General features: G+C 43.8%; 2 protein-coding genes across 3 annotated transcripts; both read left to right on the top strand.

The window, feature by feature from the left end:
• The first annotated feature begins 2844 nt into the window (after window positions 1–2844).
• On the top strand, window positions 2845–18065 carry MAJIN (membrane anchored junction protein). The gene is made up of 10 exons (XM_061203606.1): window positions 2845–2945; window positions 5412–5457; window positions 8649–8724; window positions 8892–9029; window positions 9875–9906; window positions 10205–10296; window positions 11661–11724; window positions 15728–15800; window positions 17282–17399; window positions 18020–18065. The coding sequence occupies exons 1-10, from the start codon at window positions 2845–2847 to the stop codon at window positions 18063–18065; spliced, it is 786 nt and encodes a 261-aa protein (XP_061059589.1).
• A 2134-nt stretch (window positions 18066–20199) lies between these two features.
• GPHA2 (glycoprotein hormone subunit alpha 2) lies at window positions 20200–21331 on the top strand. 2 transcript variants are annotated; one of them, XM_061203605.1, is made up of 4 exons: window positions 20225–20263; window positions 20671–20773; window positions 20934–21118; window positions 21230–21331. In XM_061203605.1, exons 2-4 carry the CDS (start codon window positions 20671–20673, stop codon window positions 21329–21331), a joined length of 390 nt encoding a protein of 129 aa, XP_061059588.1. In that variant the 5' UTR covers window positions 20225–20263. The 2 variants fall into 2 exon arrangements, with proteins under 2 accessions (XP_061059587.1, XP_061059588.1); XM_061203604.1 differs by having other exon boundaries at window positions 20200–20263; window positions 20934–21331.
• Window positions 21332–21419: the final 88 nt, after the last annotated feature.

Below are 21419 nucleotides of genomic sequence, written 5' to 3'. Positions count from 1 at the left end.
AACTGAGAAATGAAAAGGCTAAGTGACTTGATCAGGGTCTAATGACTGATAAGATGCAGCGCTAAGACTCAAGCCTTGGTCCTCCAATTCCAAATCCTGTGTCTTTCCCACTATACCATATTGCCTATAACTTCTCTTCTTTTGTTTTAAAGGCATCATGTTTTATGATCACCTAAAATTGGTTGAGAGTCTAACGCTTCATCTGCAAGATCTCATCAACTTAATGATTGTCCCTGGGACAGTGTCACCATGACTGCAGTACTCATGTTGGAAAATAACCTTGTGAAACCTTTGAACCACTACTACTGTGTGGTTGTTAGGGATTGTGCTGTCTAATCTTTATTTTCAAATAGGGTAATTAGTGTGTGGTGTTTGTTTCTGAAGCAGGCAGCCAGCAATTAACAGGAACAGGCCCCAGCTAGAAGAGGGTTGTTTTTACTTCTTTCAGCCATCCAGCTGTGGCACAGCACATGAAGTTTCCTCTCTGGATCGTCATTTCCAGCAAATGTTCTTCATTTCCTTTGCTCTGATGCCCCCAGTCCTCAGTCTGTGGGGAAAGGTGACTGCATTTTTGAAGAACCCTCTGAATAATTAAGGGCTCAATTTTTGTGACAGCACCCTAAGTTTTACCAAGTGGACTCCCCGCTTACTTAGTAAAGTCATCTAGGACCAAAAACACCATCAAATCTGGCGTAGGTTCCTGCCATGCCTAGGGCATGGGGGATCTGCAAGTTTTTCTCAGGATGTGAACGGTATTTCCTCTCTGGTAACTTTGCAGTTGGCACCAACTATTTCTTTTCACTTTTGACTGCAGTTCTAGTCTAAATAGTCTCGGGCTCTGGCTCCAGCCTCCTGTGATTCTAATCCCAAGCAGCCAAGATCAGACACTGGGATATCTCTTTACTGGCAGCCCCAGACTTAAGCTTTGGAAATTGTGGGAAATTTCATTCTTTGGCGCATAGATCTTCTGATTCTACCATACTAGAGTTCTCCCTGCTGAGTAGACGTGGAATCAGGGTAATATGAAGGAAAGAATAATGAAAATAATCCTTTATGTGTGTATAATATTTTAGTACTTACAAAATGATTTTATATTCATTATCTCATTTTTTTCTTCCTAATAATCCCAGGAAAAGTGATTAAGACCATCAAGTCTGGATTTACACTGCCTCAGTTTGAATCCCAATTCCAACATTCATAGCCATGGGAAACTAACTTCATCTCTCAGGGCCTCAATTTCCTAATCTATCAAATTTAGACTACTTATTTCATAGGCTTTTTGTGAGGATTAAGTGAGATATATTTATAAGGCACTTAGAATAGGGTATTACAAAAAGTTGTTGTTAGTTGTTGTGTAAATAAGTTGTTATTATTGTATAAATATCAACAAGAAAACCAAGGCCCAGAGAAACTAGGTAGGGACAATGGAGCTGAGATTAAAACACAAATTATTCTTACTTTGTGCCTGTTCTATCTACCCCATCTCAGCTGCCTCTGAAATCAATACCTTGCATTGTATATAGGTAGATTTGATCCTAGGAACTCTGGACATTTTACTCTCATTGTTTATTATTTAAACTTCCATATGAAGAGACAGAAAGTACAGGGTTTATTATCTCTACAAATAAAAAGAGGCGTAGAAAAGTCCTAGTGACTTAGAAAATCACAGTGTGCTTGATTCTTACTTCTGAGTGCATATCAAATGCTCTCTTGGAGTAGAAGAGACATGCCATACTTCTTTTTCCATTTCTTCCTCTCCTGAGTTTCCAGCAGAGAGGACCTTAAGTGAGCAGAGATTCTGGAATAGGAAAAGTAAAACTAGTAAGTGCTAGGAGAAGAGTGGGCACTCTTATGGCACAGGGCACTCTCATAAGTGGTGAGGAAGAAGAGTAGTTGAGAGGTAGGGAAGATAAGACATTCCTTGGCAACACTGGAAAACATTAGTATACATCCTTATTTACTGCATTGGCTGTAGCAGGGAGGTGTGCTAATTCCTAAACTTCATCTAAAATTAATAGCAGAGGTGTTCCCAGTTGTGCCTCTTATTGGTGCATCCTTTGTTTCATTATTTGATTTGAGCCCTCTTCACCTTGACATAGGTTCCAGGGAAAGTGGGGGCAAGGGACAAGAACAGATTCAAGAGATATTTGGGGGCTTCCCTGGTGGCGCAGTGGTTGAGAGTCTGCCTGCTAATGCAGGGGACACGGGTTCGCGTCCTGGTCTGGGAAGATCCCACATGCCGCGGAGCAACTAGGCCCGTGAGCCACAACTACTGAGCCTGCGCGTCTGGAGCCTGTGCTCTGCAACAAGAGAGGCCACAATAGTGAGAGGTCTGCGCACCGCAATGAAGAGTGGCCCCCGCTTGCCGCAACTACAGAAAGCCCTAGCACAGAAATGAAGACCCAACATAGCAATCAATCAATCAATCAATCAATAAATCTTTAAAAAAAAAAAAAAAAAGAGAGATATTTGGGAGATAGATTTAATCCTAACAAAAACCCTGTTAGTCATCAGATGTTAGTATCATTAGTCTCATGGAAGAGAAGTAATTTGCACAAGATCATAAGGTAAACAGCAAAACTTCAACTCAGGTCTTTTGACTTCAAGTATAGAGATTGTCCCAGAATATCATGTATCCTCCCCATGCAGGTGGGGAAATGGTCCAGGTAATTAATATCAGAACTGAGCCTGGGACATAGGCAGTGACACTGAGAACTGGACATTATACTGATGAAGAGATGCTACAGATTAGGCAGGCTTTCTTTCCTGTACATAAGGAACCATATTTAGCTTTTTAATAATTCTCTAATATTTATATTTTATTTAGGTTATTGTTTGGAAGCAATGAGTTTAAAACCTTTCACCTACCCATTTCCGGAGACGAGGTTTCTTCATGCAGGACCCAATGTGTATAAATTCAAAATTAGATATGGCAACAACATCAGGTAATTTTAAAACCAGGAGGGTAGTCTTTGCAAACACAGGTTAGTACCTTCCCACAGGTCTTTCCTTCTCTGCCTTCACCCAGTCCAGGAGACTGGCTGAAGCAGCACCTTGTAGGACTCTTTCCCAGGTATTTTGTGTTCTATATATTTATTATTCATATAAGTTTTTAAATTAGCAATGGCATACCTTTGTGGTGGTGGTTCTCAAATTTTTTTATCTCGGGACCCCTTTGCACTGTTAAGATTGAGGATCCCAAAGAGTTTTTGATTAAGAGGGTTATACCTGTCAATATTCATCATATAAAATTGAAACAGAAAAACTAAAATAATTACTTATTAATTTTAAAATAATATAACATTTTATTAAAGTAACTATATTTTTGAAAAATTAATGAGAAGATTGACATTGTTTATATTCCCAGGACTTACCCCAGGAATGCAAGGATAGTTCAACATACAAAAATCAATCAACATAATACACCACATTATTAGAAAAAAGAGAAAAAAACCCACATGATCATCTCAATTGACGCAGAAAAGGCATTTGACCAAATCCAGCACCCTTTCATGATAAAAATACTCAAACTAGGAATAGAAGGGAACTTCCCCAACATAAAGGCCATATATGAAAAACCCACAGCTGACATCATACTCAGTGGTGAAAAACTTAAACTTTTTCCTTAAGATCAGGAACAAGATAAGGATGCTCACTTTCATCACTTCTATTCAACATAGTACTGGAGTTCTAGCCAGAGCAATTAGTCAAGAAAAAGAAATAAAATGCATACAAATTGGAAAGGAAGAAGTGAAACTTCTCTGTTTGCAGATGACATGGTCTTTTTTTTTTTTTCTTTTTTGGCTGTGCTATGTGGCTTTGCGGGATCTTAGTTCCCTGACTAGAGGTTGAACCCACGCCCTCAGCAGTGAAAGCACAGAGTCCTAACCACTGGACCGCCAGGGAATTCCCGACATGATCTTATATGTGGAGAAACCTAAAGAATCCACACAAACTAACAAAAAACTGTTAGACCTTATCAATGAATTCAGCAAAGTTACAGGATACTAAATCAACATCAGTTGATTTATATATACTAGCAACAAACACTCTGCAAAGAAAATTAAGAAAACAATTTTGTTTACAATAATATCAAAAAGAAAAAATACTTAGCAATAAATTTAACCAATGAGATGTAAGACTTGCACACTGAAAACTACAAAAAAAATATATTTCTGAGTGAAATTAAAGGAGACCTAAATAGAAATGTATCTGTGGGAATTCCCTGAGTGGATAAGACTCAGCAGTTTCCTGCCAGGGCCGGGTCTAATCCCTGGTCAGGGAACTAAGATCCCACAAGCTGCACAGCAAGGCCACTTGATTTTGTAACCTGAAGTGTTTCGTTGGTCGTTTGGAAAATATTGGTTCACTGGCTTATGCAGATTGTTCAAATGTCAACACATTTCATTATATAATATCAAAAAATCACATTTGCTAATATCACTACTAAACTTGTCAGAAAAATGTCTAAGTATTTGGAAGCTGTCAACCCCACAGTGGTGGATAGAAGTTTTCCAAAATTCAAAATTTTGCTTGAAATCCCAAAATTTATCCTTAACAACAAATACTGTCAATTGTTTTCCTTAAATTGATAAGCTCACTGTTCATTTTTGAGAAAATGTCTGTCACATTCCCAAGTCTGAATAACAATCATAGTTTATCTGTCAGCTGATCATTCAAGTAAAATATGAAAAAGCAAGTGGTTCAGTTTGCAACTTAAACAGTTGTACAGGAGCTTTTTCTCAAGCAACCATCATCTTCTGGTATGCAGCAGAAATGCTTTATGCATACTTCCTGTTTTATCACATAATATTAAAAAGACATGTATTCAAGGGTTGAGATTTATAGAATTATTAATTTTTCACTGCTTCCTCTAGGATATTAAATGAAACTGGATTTTTTTTCCTGTGTGGTGGTAAAGATGACTACAACTGCTAGTACAGTTCAGTGCAACTGGCTAGATTTGTGCTAAGGCACCAGCAATTTTGCCCACCATTGATTTTGCACTACAGATTACAAATGTTAACATAGTGAGAAAGGCAAATAACATCTTAATATTATTATGAAACTAGTTTTGCCCTTGGAGACTCCTTGAAAGGGTCTTGAGGACCCCTAGAGGTCCACAGACTGCACTTGTACAACTGGTCTAACAAATTATTAACTTTCACAGTGGAAATTTCAGGTCTTGGCGGGTTAATGGAGAAGATATTTTGGTACAGCCTTGTACCAATTCTCAGACCACACCACCTAGGTGATCACTTCTTCCCTTGAGCACTGGGTCAGCACACACAATTGTTATTTAGCTGTGTTTCCTTAGCTCAATGGAAGTTTCATTTTTTGCTCTACTAGAGTCTGTTGTCTCCAGAGCTTTACTTCTTGGCTTACTTATCTCTTGTCTGTTTACCTTCTAGAGGGGAAGAGGTAGAAAACAAGGAAGTCATCGTCCAGGAGCTAGAGGTAGGGAAAGAAGCAGACAACTTCTGGGAATGTTATTCTTTGAGCTGAGGATGCGTCCATATTCAGATTTTAGTTATTTCCAGCAAACTGAGTCACAACCTCCACTTGATTACTTGGCTTCTCCCTGCCACATTTCCTCTGCAAAGAAACTTTACTGTTTTTCCAGGGAAATTAAAGCCTATACTCTTTCTCAATTCTCCTAGTTGAAGTGTCAGCACCTTTGAGGCTAAGAGTTATTTTGTTTCCACTAGAGTTCCCAGCCATGGGCAGCTCTCTTTTGTGGCAGCTGGCATAGAGAAAGTTTCCGGAGGACTGCAGCCTTCCAGGGCTCTGGGAAACCTCACCATCCCAACCACTGTCTTGTACTTGACGTTCAGGAAACTCAACTGTAAATACACAGACAAGGCTGCTGTGTGTTCATTTTAATTGGAAACATTTGCAATTGCTTTATTCCCACTTCATTTTCATTCCTTTGCTACCCAGCTCCTCTAGCTTTAGATCCTCCCACAAGAAGAAGACAGAGAAGGTGGGCAAATTCGCAGATTGGTGAAAGCATTGGAAAAGAAATTAGAGTTCTGGGGGATGGCCCTGGATTCCAGTCCTGGCTGAACCACTAATTTGCTGTGTGAGCCTCGGCAAATCATTTATCTCTCTGGGTCTTAATTGCCTCATTCATAAAATGAGAGTTTTAAACTAGCGTATTCTCTTCTAACTTCACAACTGAGTGATCTATGACTGTTGTGATTTATGAAGACATATGTTGCCACATTTCAAAGAAGTTGAATATAATTACATACACAAACATAAAACTCTGTGAAACCAAAGTCTTAAAGGTACCTGTGGCTCTTCAGCTGTGTGTTGTAAGATACATTAAGATCTTTGAGGACTTCAGAGGCATCATTATAAATAACAATTATTTTAATATAGGACCATGACAGTTTTCTGCTTATTTTAATTATGAGTAGCGCAGAATTTATTTCACTTTGCTTCACTTAATATGGGCAGAGAAAAGCTCAAGGCAGCATAGTAGAGTGGAGAGAGCTTAGACTTTAGAGCCAGTGAAACCTGTATTTGAACTCTAGTTTTGCCTTCACAGTGTGACTTTGGGAAATTTGTCTGCCTTCTCTAAGTCTGTTTCCTTACCTGTCAGTGAGATTGATAAATAATATCAGTTTTCAAGGTTGTGGTGAGGATTAGAAATAGATGTATGCAATGCCTGCCACACAGTAGTTCAACTAAGAGTAGCTAGAGAGCACTTATATCCATTTATAATCATATTTAAAGTTTTTGAAATGCTTTTTATATGTTCTTTTTCTTACTCTCATTAGTTTTGAGGCAGATGTTATCATCCTTTTTCACTCATTTTGAAAACATTTATTTATTTATTTATTTTTAATTTATTTTTGGCTGCGTTGGGTCTTCTTTGCTGTGCGTGGACTTTTCTCTAGTTGCTGTTGTCTTCGTTGTGGTGCACGGGCTTCTCATTGCAGAGGCTTCTCTTGTAGTGGAGCACGGGCTCTAGAGCGCAGGCTCAGTAGTTGTGGTGCACAGGATTAGTTGCTCCATGGCATGTGGGATCTTCCCGGACCAGGGCTCGAACCCATGTCCCCTGCATTGGCAGGCGGATTCTTAACCACTGCGCCACCAGGGAAGCCGGAAAACATTTACTGATAGGCAGTTTAGTCTAATGGTTAGGAGTGTAAGCTCTGGAGGCCCACTGCCTGGGTTCATATCTTAACTCCATCATTACTACCTGTGTAGCCTTCCGTGAGTCATTTTACCTCTTTGTCTTAGTTTCCTCATAGGTAAAATGGGGATAATAGAAGTGTTTATGTTATAGGGTTTTATGAGTGTTAAATTCATTAATATGTATAAAAACAAAAATATTTGCCATAGTGATTACTCAATAAATACTAGCTATTAAAATTATAAGCTAGATACTATTCTAATACAGATCATACAAGGTGAACATGACACAGTTTCCGTTTTCTCTGAGCCCAAATATGAGGAAAATGAGGCTTAGAGAGATGAAATGACAAAACTGAGACTGAAATTCAGATTTTTTTCCCATAGAAATTTAGTAGTCTTTTCATGATACCAATTGTTTAATTAGTATATACTAATAAGCATAGGTTAATTAGAGACTAATCAATTCAGATTTAAAGAGAGTAGAAGAAAAGATTTGACTTAAGCAAAAGCAAAATAAGTATATGTAAATAAATACCAGTATTATTCACTAATCCAGTATATATTTGTTGAGGACCTGTTATGCTTCATCCACTAATGGTAGACACCATAGAAGGGATGCTAAGATAAATCAGGTGTATATTCTACTTCAAGAAGATTTCTCAGTAAGGAAAATAAAAGTATGTACAAAATAAAAATATGTACAATAAAAATATTCCCTACATAAAAATATGTAGGGATGGGCTTCCCTGGTGGCGCAGTGGTTGAGAATCTGCCTGCCAATGCAGGTGACACGGGTTCGAGCCCTGGTCTGGGAAGATCCCACATGCCGCGGAGCGACTAGGCCCGTGAGCCACAATTGCTGAGCCTGCGCGTCTGGAGCCTGTGCTCCACAACAAGAGAGGCCGCGATAGTGAGAGGCCCGCGCACCGCGATGAAGAGTGGCCCCCACTTGCTGCAACTAGAGAAAGCCCTCGCACAGAAACGAAGACCCAACACAGCCATAAATAAATAAATAAATAAATAAAATTAAAAAAAAAAAAATGTAGGGAATTCCCTGGCGGTCCAGTGGTTAGGACTCAGCCCTTTCACTGCCGGGGCCAGGGTTCACTCCCTAATCAGGGAACTAAGGTCCTGCAAGCCACGGGGCATGACAGAAAAAAAAAAAAAAAAGTACATGGAATATAGTAAAGGCCCAAGGCTAACTACTGTGAAATTTGAGACTAATAGTTAATAAAACTCGGGAAATCAGGGAAAACTTTCTGGAGGAGATGGCTTTTGAGCTGTATCATAAAAGGATAGGTCGAATTTGGTCATATACTGATGGGTTGAAAGGGTATTTCAGGCAAGAGCATAGAAATAGAGAAGCAGAAGGCATATTCAGGGAACAGCAAGTAGTTCAACTTTAAAAGCGTATAGAGTATGTGAAGAGCAGTGATAAGGATAAATTAATAGATTGGCTGAGATTAGACAGTATTAAAGTCATTTCAAATTTTTTTTTTCAGGATTCTATTCGTGTGGTCTTGGGAAACCTGGATAATCTGCAGCCGTTTGCTACAGAACACTTCATTGTATTTCCCTGTATCCTTTCTTTACTGGGTGGAAATGAACTACAATTCACACTGTAGATTCAGATGGAAGCAGCAAACCCATAGGCAGTTTGGAGGGTAGGTCAGGGAAACCAGAGGGAGTCTTTTCCCTAAAATAGTACTCAGGGATTCGTACTGGCTTCTTTCCTCACTCCTTAGCACATTTCCCAGATAAAAGCAAATGGGAGAGAGTGTCCCACCTGAAATTCAAACACGGAGAGATTGTCTTGGTCCCTTATCCATTTGTTTTCACTCTGTACGTGGAGATGAAATGGTTTCATGAAAACCTGTCAACTGGTAAGTAGAATGATAGAAGTGTAGGTGGTGGAGAAGAAAAGAGGGAAGGTTGAACATCCATGGGTTAGCAGTGCAAGCTGAATATGGTGAAACAGTCAGCCGGATTGGGCGCCGACACTGACAGTGCAGAAGTCGGGAGCATGTGCTCCAAACTAGACTGCCTGCTTCAAATCTTGGTGGCTTTGCCACTTAATAGCTCTGTGACCTTAGATAAATTACTCAGTCTTTCTCTGCCACCTTTGTGAAATGGTGAAAAATAATAATAGTACATATCTCATTAAGTTGTTAAAAAGATTAAATGTATAAATACTGGAAGATGGAAAGTACAGTGTGACTTAGAATAATCATTCAATGAAAGATACTTATTATATAAATAATTCCTCCATTTTAGAGTATTTAATGACTTTCACCTTAGTAGTATCTTAAAGATATCTCCCAATTTTTAATCTCTGGGGGCCACCGCTATTTTTACAAATAGAGGGATAAGGAGACACCTGCCAGTTTGATTTGAAAAAAGGTACAAAGGCCTTACCTCAAAATATCTCCTCAATTCATTTGTCACGCTGCTGAAAGTTCCACTTTTTTTCTTTCATAATAGGGATCATCCCCTTTTAAGTGACATATAGTTAGAATATAGTACGAATCAAACTATTTTTAGCTTGTAGATGACAGTAGTTCTAAAATAAGGGAGGAAGAAAGTTTGAGGACACAGTATTTGTAGGAAAAGTGGTACCGGGCGGTAGGGAAAAGGGCACACACCAAAGTTTTGTCTAGGACCAGTTCTAAGACGTCAATGATAGCCAGAAAGTCTCGATCCATTATGACATTCAAATTTTCTGTTGCAGGAAAACCAATAAACAGCAGTCCGCTTGGGTTGGTAAGTTTGCCTTTTCTGTAAGAAATGAAAATTGCCTTTATTGCCTTCTGTTGTCCCAAAAGTCCTGCTCTTGTCTTTTATGCCCCTTGGTTGTTGCCCAAGTCCAATCAGAATTGTATACGTGAGACATTCTTTTTCCCCTTGGCTAGATTTCTGAGACTATGTCTATCCTTACTTGCAAAGCTGGTGTTAAAAGTTGCCTTTGGCAATTTAAAGATGGGGAGTTCTCGTTACTGTGCCCTCATGTGAGCAACTCTGGAAAAGGAAGAGTCACAGGAAGTGTGGTTCCTTTCTAAAGGTCCTGGCAGAGAGGAAAGCAGCAGGAGCCGTGATGAGGAAACGAAAACACGCAGAAGCGCCCAGCTCCCCAACCAGGCCAGGGCTGGACAGGTCAGTGGTTTTGGCAGAGGGGCTAAATCCTGCATCCTAGTTAGGCTTTGCCAGCTGTTGCTGCTGGTTGATCTTGTCCTTGGGCGTGTCACTCTCTGTCTCAGGGCTTCATTCATACCTGCCTATTCTAGTGGGTGGACTAAGAGAAGGAAGCAAGTTGATGTTTGCAGTGTAATTGGAACACGGTCCCTTCCTCAGCAAAGTAGAATTCTTCTGTTCATCAAGATGAAGACTGAGGGAATTCCCTAGCAGTCCAGTGATTAAGACTGCGCTTCCACTGCAGGGGCCACGGGTTCGATCCCTGGTTGGGGAACTAAGATCCCACAAGCCGCATGGCACGGCCAGAAAAAAAAGATGAAGACTGAGAGGAAATGTAAACATATCTGTACAATTGAATCCAACAAATATTCAGTGAGTACTTACTATGGTCGTACTGTAGGAAAACACAGAAGGCACAAGATATGAAGTCCCAAAATATTATCCAAGAACATAGAGAAACCCTCAAAAGAGTGAGAATGAATAAAATATAATCTTATTTTACCCAGTTAGCAGTAAACTTTTGGAACTCTACCTTAAGAGGTAGTACAGACTGAAACATAAATGTCTGCAACAGGATATGCATCAATTACTGGGTGAGGTGCTGCGAATTAGGGGAAGTGTTAAACACAGCCCTTAACATGTTGAAGTTGCTGTTGTAGAGGCTGCTTATTTTCTTCTTTTGATTCTCTGTCAGGGACAGAATGAGTCAGTAAGACAATTCAGTTGTTCATGTTAGCACCCAGAGAGGGATGATGGAATAATCCAAGGTGTGGTTTGCTCCCAGCCCAAAGTGCTTTCAGCCCAGGTTCACAGGAAGCAGCTGTTCTTTTCCTGGTACTGTGTGGGCCCCAAGACATACAGGAGCAGTGAGGGTAGACCATGAAGGAGCTGACCCCTACACCCTCCAAATGCACACATCGGTGAAGAGTTAGGAAATTCCTTTCCCAGCCAGGTGGGATGTGAGGGTACTTGGAGGTATGAAGCTTTGGTCAGTTCCATTTGACTGAATTATCCATGGAGATGAGGCCTCACATCTTCCCTTTCTCTGTGTTTTGATGCACAACCAAGTATTTCAAAATCTGATACCTGCTGTCAATCACATTTTCCCTTTCTCAACCCCTAGATCCCAAAATGTCTCAAATTGTGATTCTACTGTGAATTAAAGCAGCACCCAAAGAGAGTTTGGCCACACGATTTATTCTGCAGGCCAGGAGTGGCATAAAAATAGCCAACCTGCTGAAATATTCATTTGGGCCACATTTGCTTGAATGTGGTGATATTGCTGCTGCCAGTAACACTTCCTGGGCTTTTTTCTCCCACCTCAGGCCCAAGAAGGGGACTTCCAGCCAAGAGCTCAGCAAAAAGAAGGCCCCTATGGAAACCAGGAGGGTAAGCACCAAAATGGAGACTTCGAGACTCTTGGCTATTTCTGCTCAATTACAAGTCAGGATTCCTGTTACCAGCACATCTTGATCCTTAGTACAGACTGAATTCACTGGACTCGTTCTCACGTTTCACCATCTGCAGAACAACTTTCAACCATTCCACCCTCGCCACAACCTGTCCTAAATGTAGCTGCATAATACACACATTGATGAATCCTTTTGTTAAAAGGTCTTCTCTTAGCTTAAAAAGCTGCTTTCTTATACTCTGCAGTTGAAAAAGAAAATAGATCTGTTGAATTGAGGTGGGATCCAGCTTAGAATTTTTTTTAGAAAACTTTTTGCCTTCATCTGCACTGGACTCTGAGTCTGGGAACATCTAGTTTTTTGGTTTTGTTTTTTTTTTGAAGTTTTGAATTTTATTTTATTTATTTTTTATACAACAGGTTCTTATTAGTTATCTATTTTATACATATTAGTGTATATATGCCAATCCCAATCTCCCAGTTCATCCCACCAACCCCCCACCACCACTTTCCCCCCTTGGTGTCCATACGTTTGTTCTCTACATCTGTGTCTCTATTTCTGCCCAGCAAACCAGTTCATCTGTATGGGAGCATCTAGTTTTTACAGACAAAATAGGTATATATCAGCACAGGATACTGGTAAGAGAAAACTTCATTTAGAGCAGTGATGGTCCGGCCCTAACAATATATGATTTCATTTTGTGAGGTCTGCTCTCCATTTAGATATTCATACAACTGCTACTCCTCCATTTCAGGACTCCTTTTCCATAGTAGTCTCTAAAATAGTGCCCTTTTTCTTGAAATAGCTGTTATTTGTGACTTTTCTTACTTCTCTGCCATCGCTCCAAAGCAGCTCTGACCTTAGGTATCCAAACATTCCCAACTCACCTCCCTCACCTTCCCAGGATCTATAACATGATCAGTTATTGAACAAACATTTACATATGCATTCATTCCACAAACATTTACTGAGTGACTCCTATGTGCCAAGTACTAGAGCTATCACACACACTCTCCCCGAAAAATGCCAAAAGTGTAAAGCTGGGCAGACATTACTGATAAATGTGCTACGTGCAGGAATAAAGAAAGCACAGGGTACAAAGGGACCACAAAGGAGAACCTCATTCAGACCAAATGGATGTGAAAGAGAGTTCCCAGAGTAGCTCAGAGTAGCTCAAAGAACTAAGGCTAAGAGGAAAGAGTACAGTGCTTTTGGTGACTGGAAGCCAATGCACCTGGCGCTTAGAGTACAGTGCTGAGAAATGTCACTGGAGAGGTCAGCACGGGCTGGATCCTAAAAGGCTTTAAAGCCACCTTCAAGATCATAGGAATTCCCTAAAACATTTTAAAGTAGAAAAATGAAGTGATTTTCATTTCTAAACAATTCTGTCTGCTGTTAGCAAGGCATTGTGTTAGGTGCTGGGGTGCACCCAAACATATAAAACCTAGTTTTTTTCCAGGAGCTTAGCATTTAGTTGGGAGTAGAGTGAACCCTTAAAGATGAAGACCTCTGCCTCTGTGGGCGGGGGCACGGTACAGAGCCCTGTTGTGCCCATGGCCAGCTGGCCCATGGAGTGATTTAAAGCAGATGGTTTCCCTCTTCTATACTCTCATCCTTTAGAGAGGAAAGAAGAAGAAATTAGAAAGTACAAGAAGAGTACATGAAGCTCTGGAGAACAAAGACACTTTATACAACCAAGATAATTACTATTAAAGGAACATTTCCCTCACTCTCTACCCTTTGTATCTTCCTATTCTTAGTTTGACACATCATCTCCCTTAAGAACCCACAGTTTCTTACTCAACATAATTACCTTTGCAACCTGATACTGGGTTTAGAAAAAACTCTGAGCAAAAAAAAAAAAAAAAAAAAGGAACATGTTTATTGATTATGACTCAAAGCCCAAGCGGTCTCCATTGTAGACCCTGTTCCCAGAGAGCAGACTTCTCCTAAATTAAAGTGATCACAGGGACTCTTAGTGTGAGTCACTTGAGCCGGAAGAATTGAATTTACTCCTATGGTCCAATGCCTAATATCTTCTCTTCCCTTTGGGGGAAGTTAAGGTGTAGAAACACAGTGTGGATTGTGCACATCTGTACACATAGGGAGCCTGTGCAGGGAAAGCTTTGAAGAATACAACATACACCTGAATAAGGTCTCTGTTTCGTAAGAGGTGTTTTGAGGAGAATGGGACGGAAGGACAGACTCATTCCCTTTGTTACTTTAGCTCCCAGATCTAGAGATCCAGACTTTAAAATGGGAGAGAGCAGATGAATGGACCAGAAGTGAAACAGACTGCCGTGCACGTAGCTTTTTTTTCAAGCCTTTGCTTGAACTGCACTTCTAAGCAGATCTGACCCTGAACATACAGGGGACAACCTTGCATCAGGTTTTCAGGGTATTATGTGTTGTTGGATGTCCTAGATGGTACCCTCAGTCTTAGTTCAGGCTATAATGGTTTTCCTCTCTTAACAACGTTTGCCTGAGGAAACCTCTATAAAGATTTCAGGAGAGCACAAAGGCTGCCTTATGAGGGAAATTTCCCCTGGTTCAGAGGTAGGCTATACCTCTGCCCCAGGGCCTTTGCCCTTCTGGTCCCCACTACCAACCTTAGTAGATGCTTCCATTAGGGCCAATGCAGCAGTATTTAAACCCCAAACCATAGTTTCCATACCTTACCATAGTAAGTTTGTGAGAATCATTCCCTCAAGCTAGAAATCAGATCTGGGCCCTCTAAATTTCATCTCCACCCTGTCTGGAAGAGAGAGTCTCCTTCCTCCCCAGAGTTCCCTTTCACTTTTATAGGAGTATGATTTAGGTGGCTGCCTATGTGGTCTTGGATTTGAGGGGTTTGTGGAAAAGCTTAACAGAAATATCAGCTTATGCTTAGGATGGGGGATCTGTCCTAACTTTCCTGGGATTGCTGTGCCTCTGCCTCCTAGATACACCCTTGCTATAGAATTCTTCACCAGCGGGACTTCCCTGGCGGTCTAGTGGTTGAGAACCTGTGCTTCCACTTCAGCGGGCATGGGTTCAATCCCTTGTTGGGGAACTAAGATCCCGCATACCGCGCGGCGTGGCAAAAGAAAAAAGAGAGAGAGAGAATTCTTCACCAGCAAAATGGCTCAAGGAACTCCCCAGCACTGCTGGGCAGTCAAGCCCTCAGGTTGTGCCTGGGTGAGGGAAGTGGCCAGTTGGCAGATTCTCAAAGGAAATATATCAACCATGTTTCTGGCTACCAGGGTGTCTCCTAGAATATTATAGGCTTGGAACCAGGTTGTAGGATGTCCCCTTCAAAGTACAAAGGAAGGTCTATAGAGCAGTAGACAGAAATAATAAGATTGCTTATGCCATAGTCATGTTTCTGCTGCCCTGGCTCTAGCCATGTTGATCATATTTACATGTTAACGGCAATGTGCCCTTGTATGTCATGTCCCTTTCTGGAATGCCCTGCTCTCTCTGACCCCTTGATGCCATCCACCAAGGCCCCATTTAAATAACACTTTTCCTGTGAAGTCTTCCTTGACTAACCACTACCCACTCTATTCATGTCCTCCTCAGTAACCAGGGCACTCTATATAGACTGATGGAGTAGTCTTATCACACTGACTTATAATACTTAGTTTATACGTCAGTTTTACCACATAGATTATACTTTTCTCCAAGGTAAAGTAAAGGTCCTCCTGATATCTGAAACCTCAATATTCTGTCCTTGGCAATAGTTGGCACTCAGAAACATGGAATGATAAGGTATACCCAGCTTGGTTTGTTCTTGGCTGTTAAATATTATGATTTTAGAGAGACAGTGTTTGGGAAGCTGATATGGAAAAAGGACAGTCCTATAGAAGGAAAAATAGAACCTGCCTGGGCAGTCAGAAGACAGTCCCCAGCACTGATGTGATATCACCTTACCAGCAAATAGCATTCAGACCACCAAGCTGTAAAGGAGTAAAGTTTAAGACTTTTCTTGGTCTTTTTATCAGAACAGAGAAAGAAAAACCCAGCAGGAATGGCAGGAGACCTCAGCATTTGATATCACTGATGTTCAGGACCAGGGTAGGTTCTGGGAAATTCATATGTATTCTCCTCTAATAATCATCCTGTCCTCTTTTTTTTTTTTTTTTTAATAAATTTATTTATTTATTTATATTTATTTTTGGCTGTGTTGGGTCTTCGTTTCTGTGCGAGGGCTTTCTCCAGTTGCGGCGAGCAGGGGCCACTCTTCATCGCGGTGCGCGGGCCTCTCACCGTCGCGGCCTCTCCCCTTGCGGAGCACAGGCTCCAGACGCGCAGGCTCAGTAGTTGTAGCTCACGGGCTTAGTCGCTCCGCGGCATGAGGGATCTTCCCAGACCAGGGCTCGAACCCGTGTCCCCTGCGTTGGCAGGCAGATTCTTAACCACTGCGCCACCAGGGAAGCCCCCCTGTCCTCTTTAGTCATCTGATGAGCAGAGCAGCACAGAGCTCTGAGTCTGGACACGCTCAGTGGGTGATGTACCTCGCTCCCTTGGAGGTGCTTGTTGGCCATCCTCCAGTCTGCGGGCAGGCTCTTGAGTAATAGAAGCCCCCGCAGTTCCCAGAAGGAGTGAAGGAGGCAATGCATGTCCTTCTTGTGCTTCTGATAGCGAAACTGATGCTCCCACAGTTTCAGAACATTTCCATATTGTGTGGTAAGTTTTACAGAAAAGTTGGGAGGGATATGTTTCACTTTTCTATCCTGGAGAACAATCTCTGGGAAGCTGTCTCTCCTCCTCTCCCCTTTGGGGCACTAGTATTAATATTGTAGGTGCAGGTGGATGCTTGGCAAGGGCTGGGAATGCATGTTGAGGTATTGCTCTTTCAACTTGCTGATCTTTCACTCAGCATGAGGATTCGGTATGGATGCAGTTATCACAGATGCAGTCCTGTGAGCCAGTGAGTTCTTCAGTAAGTTGTCATTCCATGTGTAGACACACCAGCCACGGTAGGTGTCTAGGATTTGAGCAGTGTACAAATCTGAGGGGCAGGGCTTCCCTGGTGGCGCAGTGGTTAATAATCCGCCTGCCAATGCAGGGGACACGGGTTCAAGCCCTGGTCCAGGAAGATCCCACATGCCGCGGAGCACCTAAGCCCGTGCACCACAACTACTAAGCCTGTGCTCTAGGGCCCGCAAGCCACAACTACTGAAGCCCACGCGCCTAGAGCCCATGCTCCGCAACAAGAGAAGCCTGCACACCACAACGAAGAGTAGCCCCTGCTCCCCGCAACTGGAGAAAAGCCCACGCAGCAACGAAGACCCAACGCAGCCAAAAATAAATAAATAAATTTATTAAAAAAAAAAAATCTCAGGGGCCTGACTTTGAAAATACTCCAAGGTCAGAATAGCACCTTACTGAGCTGAGATGAAATTGGGAAGGTCAGAACAAGCAATTCACCTGGCTTCGAATAATCCTGGTTTGAGGCTGCCCTGGGCTCATGCTCGGTGTCCTGCCTTCCCCTGCTCACATAAAAGTAGCCTGAGGACTGACACCTTTTCCCTGCCTGAGTGTTTTCCTTGCAGATTCTAAGTGGGGGGACAGCCGAGCAGGGAAGATTACCCCACCATTGCAGCAAAACGATCCACCTCCACCTGAAGGACGCACGGAGCTGGGAACCAGTGGCTTCTTTGGGTTTCTAAGGTAGGATAGACTTCTCTCCTGCCATCAAACTGAGACCCAGGGCAGTCCAGCTCCAGAGCCTGCCCCACTGAGTCTCTCAGGGAAATAAGAATACAAAAGAAAGCAGATTACCTGCATAATCTCTATTTTGTGCGGATAAATGATGGAAATGAAGTGAGCATGAGGGCCCTAACTGTGACTTTAACAAAGACTGTGTCTTGTTCACTTTTACACAATCTACCGCACCCCGATGTGCCCAGCATTGGACCTGATTCCACAAATGCTGCTTGGACAGAAACTATTCTGATCGCGCTTGGGTTATTCAGATGATTTCGTTACCAAAATTTTTCCATTCTCCCCTCTGAATCTAGGCTGTCTTCAGAGTCCTTTTTGCAGAGTACAGTTAGCAAATCCCTTTATCTATCTAGAGCTCAGCCATACCATTGCAATTGTTCTTCTTTATTTCTACCTCCTGAGTATACTCTAACTTGGGTACCTTTTCAAATGCTGTTTCAGACTTGAATTTCCATCCAGTGGTCTCAGAGCAAAACTGCCCTAGCTAATAATGGAGCCCTAATGGGACCTGGGAGAAGGGAAGTGGACCTCTAGAGTCTCAACCTGCTCTGCTCTTCTTCCTGCAGCTCTCTCTTCCGGTTTCGGTATTTCTTCAGAAAGAGCAGCCAGTGAGCCTCCTAAATGCAGCGGTGGGAAGAGCGTTATCTCCTGCAGCGACTCCTCCCACTCCACTCTCTGCTTATGACATTCCAGTCATGGGGAATGAGAGCCCCAAACTCCCTGAGTCCTCTTGTGGGTTTGTCCTTTACAATGGAATGTCCTTCCCCAATTTAAAACACTAAGAATGTAACTTTCTAAAATGCCAGTTAGGTCTTTCATCTGCAGCACTTAGATTTCTAATGAAAATAAATTATTTATGAAGAGTTATTGACTGAATTTTAGTGGAGTAGAGAGAGAGAGCGTGAGAGAGCAAACTCTTTCCTCAAGATATAGGGAAACAATGCCTGAAACCTCCCCTGGGTCTCCCTGGTTGTTGTTGACAGAACAGTTTGGGTAGGTGGGGTCTGTACCTGACCTCAAACCTCAAACTCCCCTGGCCGGGTTAGAGAATGGGGTTTTGCAAGACTCAATGTCCTGAGCCCTGCTGACCCTCAAGAAATCATGTCTCCTCAGTTCACCCAGTTTGGCCCCAAAGTGCAGTCTCTTAGTAGGTAAATGCTTCTCACCTAGCTACCCCTTTGGCTTTTGACAGTAATGCAGATTAGTTTATTGGATCAACTGGAAGTCAGTGTAGGTTAGGGCCAAAGGAATCATTTTGTAACCGTAGAGCTGTCCAGTATTAGAATGGGCCACCTCGTAAGGTAACGAGCCTTTGTCAACCCTAGTCTTTAAACAGAGCTGATTATCTGTCAGACGCTGGAAGTTACTCTCGGTGGGTGGGAACGCTGGGGCTGGACTGCTAAAGTCCCTCAGAGACCCCTTGTTCTGACGCCTTTCCCTTGGCTGGGGAGGAGAGAAGAGGTGGGCTGCTGAAGGGTCTGGGACCTGAGGGGAGGAGGGCCAAAGGGGAGGTCGTCATGTGTGAGGACTGGAGGACTAGGCACAAGTTGTGTTTACAGCCGTTGCCCTGCTGTCCCCAACGCAGCCCGCTTTACAGAGCTCTTCAAAGGCACAGCTCCAGAATCTGGAGATCTGAGCGCCATTCTGACTTACAAGCTTATAATGAAGGCTTGGCAAAGTCACTTTCCTTTCTGGTTCTTGTTTTTCTCATCTGGAAAATGAAAGGGTGGGATCTGATGAGCTCTCAGTGCCTTCCAGCTCTGGCAGTCTGTGGATGGCTCTGCCTCTCGGAGCAGGTCATTGAGCCAGTAGCCCTGGGGTGTGTGGGGACAGAACCACCACAGGCTTCCTTCTGGTCGCTACCCTGCCCCGGCCCCTGTGGCTCCTGCTGACTAGAGGTCTTTTTCTAACTTGCCACATTCTTGCCCCAATTTAATTTAGCACCAAGCATGAATAGCAGGAGATCTGGGTTCCAAAACAGCCCTGACATGAACTAGCTGTGTGACCTTTAGTAACTTTCCTTCTCTTGAGCCTTAGTTGCCTCACCTGTAAAACCAGAGCCAGGGCTGGACTAAATGATCGATTTGCAGGGGTTGATAGCGTCAGGCACTTCCAGGAGTCAGGTCCCTGTTAGTCCAGAAACTAGGGGAAGCCCCACTCTGTAGCTGACCCCCAGAATGAGAAGTCATCCACTTGACAGTGAAAGTGAAGCTCTGAAACAGACTTAGAACCAGCCCCCTGACTCTCCCTGGCTCTGCCACCAAGCATCTCTCAGGACACCCGCCACTGATAGCATTTCCGTTGTCCATAAGAATCTCCTCTCCACCCTTTCCTTTGCAATGGGTAAAAGAGACAGGCAGGCCTGAGTTTAATAGTTTTAAGGATGGGCTGGCAAGGCCCTAAACAGAAGTGTCCTGCCCAAGGTCACATAGCAAAGAAGAGAACCCAGGTGGCCACAACTCAGCCCAGTGAGAGCCCTCTCTCCCCAACTGCACACACGCTGCCTACTCCACCAGCTCCTGGGCTTTTCTCTACACCTCACTTCCCAGCCCTGGGCCACCAGCAGCTTTTGGACATAGGGGAAGCAGAAACCGCCCTAGAGGACCACACCTCAGAGAAGAGCAGGATCTCCCAGGTGGTTTTGCTGTGAGGCTTCAGGCAGAGAAGGCAGGCCTGAAAGCCGATCTCCAAGAAGGCGTGGCTCCAGAATGATGGCAAATAAAAACCCGCAGAGCCAGCACCGCCTGGAGACCAGCAGGAGGCCAGAGGAGCCACTCAACAAGCCACTCAGCTCCTGGGTCTTGGAAGTGGTGAGCTCACTGAGGCAGGAAGAGCCCTGGGAGGGCCTGGGGACTGCAGATAAGGGTCCTGCGGGCAGATAGATGGGGCAGATGGAGGGAGACAGAGGTTTGTGGTCCAGATGGTGGAGGAAGTTCTGGGGGAGAATCACGGCAGTGGGCTGACACACAAGTCACACTGGGACAGCTGCGCACACTCACACGCATCCAGAGAGACACGGGCAGACACGCACATCCACATGCACACGCACCCAAAGGCAGGTACAAGGAAAAGACAGCCCCTCACAGGCAGGCCTCACCCCAGTCAGACAGACCAACTTAGCCCTGCCTCATTCACCTGGAGGCATGCAGTATTGAAAGAACACCCCCACCCACCTGCACACCCATCTAGAGACATCTATCTACCCACTGTGTTTCAGATGCCCATGGCGTCCCCCCAAACCCTGCTCCTCTGCCTGCTGGTCCTGGCGGTCACTGAAGGCCAGGGTCAACAGGCAGCCATCCCAGGCTGCTACTTGCACCGTAAGTAACCCTGGGAGCAGAGCGCTGGGTGGGAGCAAAGAGCTGATGGACTGGACAGAGGGGCAGGCAGCACCCTCGAGGGACCCAGTGAGGCTCAGGCAACAGGAGCTGGGCGAGCCTCCGCCAAGGCACCATCTACCGCTCGCCTGTCTTCTTCTAGCCTTCAATGTGACGGTGCGAAGTGACCGCCAAGGCACCTGCCAGGGCTCCCACGTGGCACAGGCCTGCGTGGGCCACTGCGAGTCCAGCGCCTTCCCTTCCCGTTACTCGGTGCTGGTGGCCAGTGGCTATCGACATAACATCACCTCCGTCTCTCAGTGCTGCACCATCAGCAGCCTGAGGAAGGTGAGGGGGCCCAGCTCGGTGGTGCTCGTTGCGGGTAGGGGAGACGGAGGAGACGGGGATCTGAGATGGCCTGAGGAAGGGGACTGGAACAGACACCCACCTCTCCCACAGGTGAAGGTGCAGCTGCATTGTGGGGGGGACCGGAGGGAGGAGCTGGAGATCTTCACGGCCAGGGCCTGCCAGTGTGACATGTGTCGCCTCTCGCGCTACTAGCCCATCCTTCTCCCGCCACCCTCCCCTTGGTCAGAGGGTTTAATGTTGGAATATATCCTACATATCCTGAACCTCAGCAAGGACAACA

Source organism: Eubalaena glacialis, chromosome 10 (assembly GCF_028564815.1).
Source record: "Eubalaena glacialis isolate mEubGla1 chromosome 10, mEubGla1.1.hap2.+ XY, whole genome shotgun sequence".
Taxonomy (NCBI): Eukaryota; Metazoa; Chordata; class Mammalia; order Artiodactyla; family Balaenidae; genus Eubalaena; species Eubalaena glacialis.
The sequence above is the reverse complement of the archived record's forward strand: the minus strand, read 5'-3'. Positions and strand labels throughout refer to the sequence as shown.